At 37.5% G+C, this 9,910-nt stretch overlaps 1 protein-coding gene across 1 annotated transcript; it reads left to right on the top strand.

The window, feature by feature from the left end:
• The first annotated feature begins 560 nt into the window (after positions 1-560).
• LOC127654938 (solute carrier family 40 member 1) lies at positions 561-8,474 on the top strand. Its single transcript, XM_052142508.1, has 8 exons — positions 561-897; positions 1,034-1,101; positions 1,419-1,578; positions 1,761-1,876; positions 2,593-2,719; positions 3,044-3,292; positions 4,408-5,040; positions 5,280-8,474. Exons 1-8 carry the CDS (start codon positions 864-866, stop codon positions 5,591-5,593), a joined length of 1,701 nt encoding a protein of 566 aa, XP_051998468.1. The 5' UTR covers positions 561-863; the 3' UTR covers positions 5,594-8,474.
• The last annotated feature ends 1,436 nt before the right edge of the window (positions 8,475-9,910 follow it).

Here is a 9,910-nt window from a genome sequence, read left to right as displayed (position 1 = left end):
ATTTAGTACTTTCAACAATAAATAAGTTAAAGCGTGAACTTGAAGATATTACGTAAATTCTACAATTGTACTCAATTAAAACATGGAAAAAGGAATACTCTAGCTTATAAGTGTTATTTATAATTGTTTGTTATCTTTACAGTATGTAATCCTGTACCAATTCTTAAGTGGAACATCATATTTATTTGCCAATTTAAATTTTTTACAGGTAAATGAAACTTTTTGAAGTCGATGTATATACCCATAATTAACTTGTATGGTTTCACTGTTTGCAAGTTTGTTCACATACATGTTTATTGTTGTTACATTTAGGAACTTCTTGTTTTGTGAAGTATGAAGTTCTCAAAATGACCCTTTCATGATAAAATTTTAGATTTATTTTTCTTCTAATTTTACATATAATTTGCAGATTCATCTAGTCACAGTGCATTAATGAAACCGATTCATGAAATCGTGTGATTACATATCTTGCTGTGTCACGGAAACTCTAGTTGTGTCTTTGTTGCACAGAGCACATAAGGGGAGGAGTCTCGTTTGGCATTTATATGTCAGCCGTCGGTCCAGTCTGGTAAACAAGGTGCGCTGCTTCTGCTGTGCGAGCGGATCGGGTCCTTTCGCGAATTAAATGTTTTTACACATTTAGGGTTGATCTGGAAGGTTATTTCTCTCCAACTTCAGCTACAGTGATAGCTAAGTTTGGAGAGGAGAGAAGGGGAAAGGTCGTGTTTTTTTTTTTTTTTTTTTGCGAAGGAAATATCTGCAGCGAGGATTTTCTTTGCGTGTTTATCGCGAACCATACAAAGGAATTCAATAGTGGAAAAATAAAAGCGAATAAATAAATAATACAATAAATTTAAAGCACAATGGACAATACTGCGTCTAAGAACCCTTGCTGTGGTAAGTTGCCTTTATGGATTTGTTGAGGAGTATAAGAGTGCTCTACATTACACATTTTCACATTGCTATAAACAGATTTTAGCTTGAACAAAATAACATTAAAATAAATCTTTCCATTGGATTTTTTTATCTTCAGAAAGAATTTGCGAATTCTTCATGTCTGCAAAATTCCTCATTTACCTCGGACATGCCTTATCAACCTGGGTGAGAGCCTGTTTTTTGCATTTGTTTGCATGAGAATCTCTCTTTGACAGCTGATCGCAGAATGCATATGTTAGTCACTACAAGAACAGATTAAAGAAATGATTTATATTCCTTATAATATATATATATATATATATATATATATATATATATATATATATATATATATATATATATATATATTAATATGAATTATTATAATGTTGTCTCAATAATCCATAATTGCCAATGTTATACGCATGAACCCCACTGAAATATAGTTATTGATATCACACATTTTTTAACAACTGATTATTATTGTGGTTATTTTGTTACAGGGGGACCGCATGTGGAATTTTGCTGTGGCTGTGTTTTTGGTGGAGCTGTATGGCAATAGTTTACTCTTGACAGCCGTGTATGGACTGGTAGTTGCAGGGTCCGTCCTCTTGCTGGGTGCTATTATTGGTGACTGGGTGGACAAAAACCCCAGACTGAAAGGTACACATGAAAAAGCCCCCAGCCCCCTACCATCATGCGTAGAGCTTGCAGGATTAACATTGTTCTAGGCAGTTATTGTTCAACATGGGATATCACCATGCAGTCATTTCAGTCTTGGAGTTTTATTCTGCCATTTCTAATCACATGCAATTAAGTGTCTGGATTTTCTTCCCTAATTTCAGTGGCACAGACATCCTTGGTTGTCCAGAACAGCGCTGTAATTCTTTGTGGTGTCCTTCTGATGGTCGTTTTCCAGTTTAAAGAACAGCTTTCCACCTTGTACGATGGGTGGTTACTGGTTAGTGTTTGAAAAACTGGTAGCTTCCAATTAAAGCTGTGGTATATATATATCTCAATATTTGCTTAATGAGTCAACAGTTTTTCAAAAACACAAAGAACAAAGCTTTATTTATGCACTGATAATTTTACAGCAGTTCTTGGGTGGTGTACCGTTTTGTTTTTGCTTTTTTTTTTTCTGTCACTCTGAACGTTGCATTTTGCTTAAAAAGTTTAGAAATATGATTTTTTTTCCTGTAGATTTCAGTGACTAACAACTTAAACCTTCTTACAATATTCTGGGTGATTTTTAACTTAATTTATAGCATATAAAAAGGTAATGCAGTCAAAGCCAGAGTGGTCCAACATTTTTTTACAAGTTCATGTTAGTCACGTTTCTTGTTTGTTCTGAATCAAGACACATTGGTAACAAAAATGGTAATGTGCTGTCAGCAGAATCAGGTGGACGCCACTTTAATAAAAGCATGTTGATTGGTCAGTATTAGTTCTTTGAGTCACCTGTTAAAGGGTTGGACAGCTGTAACTTTTGTGTATACAGTTACAAACAAATTCCTGCTGTTCATCTTTGTGTTACTGAGGTCGAGGACCCACACAGCAGACAAAAAACTGCTTGAATTTAAGGTCTTTTTTTGGCACTTAACTAACAACAAAACATCTGCTCATGATATTTTTTGACTCAATGACATATTTTGTAATTATATGTTTGTTGCATTGCAGACATCATGCTACATTATGGTCATCACCATTGCTAACATCGCTAACCTGGCCAGCACAGCTATGTCCATCACCATCCAGAGGGACTGGGTGGTGGTTGTAGCTGGAGATGACCGGAGCAAATTGGCAGGTCAGGATTTCAGGTGTTGCAAATATTCATAATGTAGATGAATGGTAAAACTTTGGGTGATCTTCTACCTTTGAGCTCCACACATCTTAAACTCTCATGTATTGTGTATTACTCTTAATTTCCCCCAGTCAAAGAAACTAGCACACATCTTATCTTTATAGACTGCATGCATCAGCTGTCACTCTTTATGGCCCTGATTTTAAACCCAACAATGTACCTTTGCTGAACCCAGTAACCTCAAGGAAATCTATCAAAACCAGACCATAGCTTTCTCATTGCCATGGAAAAAGTTTTTAACTATGTTTTTATGTGTTTGTTTGTTAGATATGAATGCCACTGTCAGAATAATCGACCAGTTAACCAACATTCTGGCTCCAATGCTTGTGGGCCAGATCATGGCATTCGGTTCCCATTTCATCGGTTGTGGTTTCATCTCGGGCTGGAACCTGTTTTCCATGTGTTTGGAGTACTTCCTACTCTGGAAAGTCTATCAGAAGACTCCAGCACTAGCCATCAAAGCAGGGCAGAAGGACACTGATGACCAAGAGTTGAAACAACTCAATGTTCAAAAAGGTCAGACTCCAATACCAATCAAAGTATTCATTGTAGTGTTATTATTCTCTAAACAACATTCAGTATGTTTACATGAACAGATATTATTGAACTACAGCATTTTTTCCCTGCAAGCTATAGTCTGTCCAAGTATACATGAGGCAAATAAATATTTAACGAATCTCAGTTGTCGTGCATCACCTCTTTCTCTGTCCTGCCAATTTTGGTCCAATTAAAGTTTGTTAATATTGTTAAAATTGCATTATATAGGTCTGGTACAATTTCAGTCTGACTAAAGTGTTTACATGACATTTTAAAAGACTTTTCAAAATCCATGTAAATGCACTGACCGAAATAAAGGGTCTGTTCCAAAACCTAGTGAGTGGCCTTCTGAGGCAGCATTTTTAAGGAATCATAGGCAGTCTCCTGAGGCAAAGGCTGTTCCAAAAGCTAGTTACCTGAATTATGCTGCCTCATTAGTTAACTTATTTTAGGCTCAATTTCAAGATCTCAGCAAATGCATTCTTATCCAGGTCAGCACCTAGATATGAAACAAAGATCTTGCCAAGTTGTGTATCCAGAACACAGTGGTACAGGTTCAGGAAAATTCTTTAAAAATTGACGGCACAGTACAAATTGGTTAAGACACACATTGTTAAAACGGTGCCTAAAGGAAAAAATTTGCGTGGTTCGTGATCATGGACGGTGTGCTGAGACATCGTGCTGCTGTTAGTGGAGAGACCACTTGGGACACCATGGCAGTTACAGTTGGTCAGTTGTCAATGTTATCTTATTTTGCTAGCTTGCTAATGCTACATATGATATAAAGTAGATATTTTAGATATTCTAGATGACAACTAGTTTGACATTAGAATCAGGGCGGTGTATTAAGGGTGGGTTTTAGGGCAACGCTGCAGGCCTATTGGCCCAATGGTGGAAACGCATATTTATTTTGGTCTTGCGGCTCGAGGTCTGAGGCTATTGGCTCCGGCTGACAAGCTGATAGCCCTGACTCGCAGTGGCCCAATAGTGGAAATGTGGCTATTGAGTAGACCAATGCAGAATTTTATATTCTCTAATAACCAATCTATAACTCATTCATTTTATCTTTGTGGTCTTTCAATTCAACGTTGCAGAGACTGGAAATAGTGAAAGTCCCACAGAGGGCTTCCAGCTGATGAATGAAGCCGCTGAAGTGAAGATGGTCACTGAGAAGAAGACTAGTTGCTGCCACCAGATGACAGAGCCCATCCGTACCTTCAAGGAGGGCTGGGTAGCCTACTACAATCAGTCCATCTTTTTTGCTGGCATGTCTCTGGCGTTCCTCTACATGACAGTGCTGGGCTTCGACTGCATCACCACAGGCTTTGCATACACTCAGGGCTTGAACGGTTCGGTACTCAGTCTGCTCATGGGAGCCTCGGCTATATCTGGCATCTGCGGAACGGTTGCCTTCACCTGGATCAGGAAGAAGTGTGGCCTGATCCGAACTGGCTTCATCGCTGGAGTGACCCAGCTCTCATGCCTAATGCTCTGTGTGGCCTCTGTCTTTGCTCCTGGAAGCCCCTTTGATCTCAGTGTCTCGCCCTTCGAGGAGGTTCTTAAACATCTGTTTGGAGACAGTGCTTCGCTGCGAGAGAGTCCAACCATTGTTCCCACTATTGATCCACAGGGCCTGACCAACATCCCCATTTTTGAGGAAGCCCCCCAAGTGGAGTCCTACTTGTCTGTCAGTTTTCTCTTTGCTGGTGTCATTGCTGCTAGAGTTGGTAAGTAAATGAGCAACCAACAGGAAACAAAAGTAATAGATTGTAGTTTTATTTTGTCATTTTGTTCTATTATCATTGGGGAAGAGGTGATATGCTTATCATTTTAACGCTTAAGAGTTGTAAAACCAACCTTTGAATCCAAGATCAACCATCAAGTCATGTTTTTGGTAATTGTGTGCTGCAGTAATTTTTATGTGACAGAGTACACTGTGTGATGTCATTTGACTCATTCTCCTCAGGTCTTTGGTCCTTTGACTTGACCGTGACCCAGCTCATCCAAGAAAATGTGATTGAATCCGAGAGAGGCGTCATCAACGGTGTCCAGAACTCCATGAATTATCTTCTCGATTTGCTGCACTTCATCATGGTCATCCTTGCACCAAATCCTGAGGCCTTTGGCCTTCTCGTGATCATCTCTGTTTCCTTTGTTGCCATGGGACATATGATGTATTTCAGATTTGCCTATAAAAGCCTCCGGAGTCGACTATTCCTCTTCTGCTCACCCGAGCAGAAGCCAGATCCCAATATTCCCTCACTTCCAAATTCTGTATAACTCTTTAAAGAGACCGTAGCCCTACATCTACTGGAGTATTGTGTGCTCTGCTCTTAACTCTTTCCCCGCCAAACACATAATTTTCCGTGTTTTATGAAAAAACGCTTCCCGCCAAACACAGAATTTTCCGGGTTTCCGTGTTTTAGGTGTTATACGGTAAGGAAGACCCCTCCGCATGTTTTGAAAGAGTACGCAACTCTTTGATCAAAGAAACAGACTGCGATCGTCTCAAACATGAAGAAGTGGAGTATTGAGAAGCTCAAAATATCAGACATAAACATGCCTTTTTCTCAGCTTTTTGTCTGAAATGTTGTTTTTTGACAAAACCGACCTCTGTTCAAGTCGCAATAAAAAAGAACAAATGAAGATAAAATAAAATCGTTTTTTTTTGCCTAAAAGCAGAGGCTCAGATCTTTATTGTGATATATAGCATCTTCTTATATTCATGGAAGAAAATATTCTGCGGGCCATTAAAGTTTAGCGAAAATCGTCAAAAACCCTGGCGGTGGCTGGCAACTTTTTTTAAAAACGTTGGCGGGGAAAGAGTTAATCTTGCCAGGGACCTGTTTAACTAACACGCATGCTTTAGCTGCTTGCAGTGCTTTTGAATATGCTTGTATTTGCCCATTGAAGTAGATGTTCTTAGCCATAAGCTGAAATAACATTTAAGAGAGGTCATAGAGCAGAAGCCAACAGCATAGCTTGCTTTTGAGATAGAGGTAGGGGGTGTTAGTCAAAGAATCATCCAGTCCCACTTCATATTAGGTGTCTTTAACTACTACGTACTAACATTAAAATGCAGACATTACAATGTATTTAATGTGTTACTACACATTGTTCTGCAAAATTCTCACAAGATTGACATTTGGTGCTACTGAGATTGAGGTACGGGTAGGTTTAGGAGTATGGGGTAGGGTTAGGTTTAAGGGTAGGGTTAATAGTGTAATTATAATGTAATTACAGATTTAATTAAATGCAGGGACTTTAAATGTAAGTACAATGCAAAACACATTTGTACATTATGAGTACATTGTGTCAAATGCATAAGTACATAAGAGTTAAAGACACCTATTATAAAGTGGTTCAAGCATTCCTTACTACCTTGTGTTCAAAACGCAGTAACAATGTCTGAGAACAAATTGTAGGGGGAAAAATACAGATGGAAAGGATGATTCTTGTGGTTATACCATGCTTTAATGACTTTTGTATAAAGCTCCAAAGCAAGCCAGGCATATTTATTTTACTTTAACGTGTTTCATTGTTTTTTTGATTATATGGTCATAGTTAACCTTCAGACTAGTTATGCAAGTTTTGCAATACGCTCTACTTAGATAGTGTAGTTTTGTAATTTTTATCCCTCAGTGCTCTTTGCAAAACATGGTCTAAAGTCTCTTTAATAGTAATTAGGTTCATGCTAGTTATTCATTCAGGTATGCCAATATATTTATACATGTGTAGTCAGTATTCAGTAACTCAGCTTCGGTGGTGCTACGTTATTACAACTATTCTGAAAAAGCTATGCAGACACATACAGTTTGTACATGTAACCAAAGTGGAATTTATTTTTTTCCAACACATGAAAGTGAGGGAATTACAGACATTTTCTTGTCTTATACATTCCAAATGGTGTGAATATTATATGATGGACAATTTTTGGACATAGGCCCTGATACTCTCACCCACTGCAACTGGAATTCAGGTTCTTAGCACTATTGTTTCCTTTTTGTGACCTGTTTGATTTTAAAGTGATTTTAGCACATAACTCTTGTTCGTCAAGATTGTTACACAAGCACTTTACATGATTATACTTTGTCCATTACGGAAGATAAGTGCAACAAGACACCAGGTTTTTCTCAAAACCTTTGCACAAGATTGAATCACTGATTGAACTTAGTACATGACTAGCAGGAATTTTCACTGCAATAAACCATGGAATTTGTTGATCAATATTTTATACTATTATCTGGCCCAAACATATTAACAGAAATTGGATTTTAACCAGGTGCTTGCACTGTAAACTGCCCCACCCGTATCCTTGTGAATTGTATTTCCCTTTAAGTGATGCCACACCTTAGATTTCCCTTCATTCAAATCAACATGCTAATTGTTTAGACGTTTCATACATAAAAGTAAATATTACAAGCTTGCTTTCTTAAAGTCTTTGTTTTGCCACTTGGTACTGGCATGCCTCTGCATGTCCTAAAGCCACAAACTTTATCCTTGTGGTACTGACATCCTCTTGAAAACCACAGTTGGCTCTACTTACATATGATTTGTAAGAGTTGTATAATTGTGAGGTTGGACATCAGCAGACCTACACCAAATGCACAGACCAGAGAAGGGATTATTGAATCCATGCGGAAAAGTGCGGCTGGTTTATTGTTGTTGTTGTTTTTTTGTGAAATGCAGCAGGTCCATAATGCAGGTGCCAAGTTGATTGAATTGTAATGGTTTGTCACTTAAGTAAGCAATTTTATTATACCTCTTTGATGACACACTTTATCCTTAGGAACATACTGCTGTTTTTTAAACACAGTGTGCACATTATTATGCATGGAATTTTGTCAATGTCTTTTTGTGAATGTGAATCCTTATTTACATCTGTAAAATATTTTTATATTCTCATGTTGACTAGTTTTGTTTGAATTACGTTTTGTCCTACAATACAATGCCACACACAAAAGATTTGTCCCTTAACGAATTTCAGAAAATAAAAGCATGCTGTTGTTAAAATGTAACAATTACTTTTTATGAAAACATTGATTCTGATCCTGATCTGTGAAATGTTTGCAATAATGGAGGTTCACATTCAAATGTAGTAGAAATTGACAGCTCAAGACTAGTTCTGCATTTCCTTAAACTGAAATAAAAAAATCATCAAAATGCAATGTTTCAGTGATTGCAAGGAGTAGTGCTGGCCTTTTAAAGCCATTTTCTGGATGAGTTCCAGCTGCAATTGTACAGGGTCACATTCCTCAAAAAGGTCAGCTGCTCATTTTTTTTCTGAAGGCTCTTTCAGACAGTCTTAGTTAATACAGTCACTGAAAGCGGAGATCATCTTGGCTTGCATGAGAACCAAGACAAAGTGTGACCCAATTACATGTGAGTGGATGACAGATGGAACACCTCCCCCCTTTGAGTGGGCAACATATCAAGCTTGTCTGCTGGGTCTAGATCTTTTCCAGTCCCATTAGCATGAAAATAAGTAAACTTCATCCTGGTTTTTAGGACCAGCACTGCCAAATAACCTCTACTTACACTGTCTAGATGTACAGGAAAAACTAGCAAAGGTGAGAGCAAAGTTCAATGTCCACTTTGATTGAACTAGAAATACAGATATAGGTATGAGATAAAATGTTCTCCTTTGTGATTTACTAAAAAAATTGTCACACAAAATACATTTCAGAATGTGCAGAGTAAGTAAACATTGCAAAAATGCTGGCCAGGAATCCAGAAGTGGCACTTGTCAAACTTCACATGTTTCCACAGAATTAGAAAGTGCTTTTAGTTGCCCATAAGTGCATTTAAATTACCACAAATTGTTTTGCTCAGAAAATGCAGGAAGAAAAAAAAAAAGAAAAACAATTGACCTGCTAATACCTATAATATTGTACACACATTTAAGAGTTCACCATTGATCCTCATAAATAGAACCATGAAGAGTTCACTACATATCTTTTTCCTGGAAAGCAATTACAATATAGAGGGGGTTGACAATGTTTACCTTGTCTGTAGTTTACATTAGGACACAAAAAGAGAACAACAGGAACTGTTGTGAGGGGCAATCAAATACCTTAATCATGTCTCTACCATTCTCAAATGAAATCAAATAAGGGTCAAGCTAACCCCTGTGCATGGTACAATGCTAGGTGTCAATAACTCTATGCTATTCCATTTTTAAGAACTTTAAAGTATTTCCAAAAGAAGCAAAGAGATTTATTTCATTCAGAAATAGATTATAGAATTTACTTCCCCCCTGGTCCCCTTAACCCACAAAGCAAACATACAGGTATAAAAATCCCACACATAAAGCACGAATGAAGTTTGTTCAGGATTACTTGATAAGGATTTTTTTTATATAACTTGAGTTGGATTAGATAGTGGATATAAGATGAATAATATAGAGTGCAACCATTTAGTTCACAGCCGTCTTGGTTCCAGAATTACTTTTTCCATAAGCATTTCATAAAACCCTTCATAAGAGTTCATCAGCAGCTAATTCCAAAATGAAACCAAATAAAAAAAAATAAGCATTTTCCATCAATTACAATCTCAGAGGTCACAGTGGTTCTTTGTCTTTAGAGATTTATACGTTTT

This window comes from Xyrauchen texanus, chromosome 14, assembly GCF_025860055.1.
Source record: "Xyrauchen texanus isolate HMW12.3.18 chromosome 14, RBS_HiC_50CHRs, whole genome shotgun sequence".
NCBI lineage: Eukaryota > Metazoa > Chordata > Actinopteri > Cypriniformes > Catostomidae > Xyrauchen > Xyrauchen texanus.
This window is presented reverse-complemented; position numbering and strand designations above follow the sequence as displayed.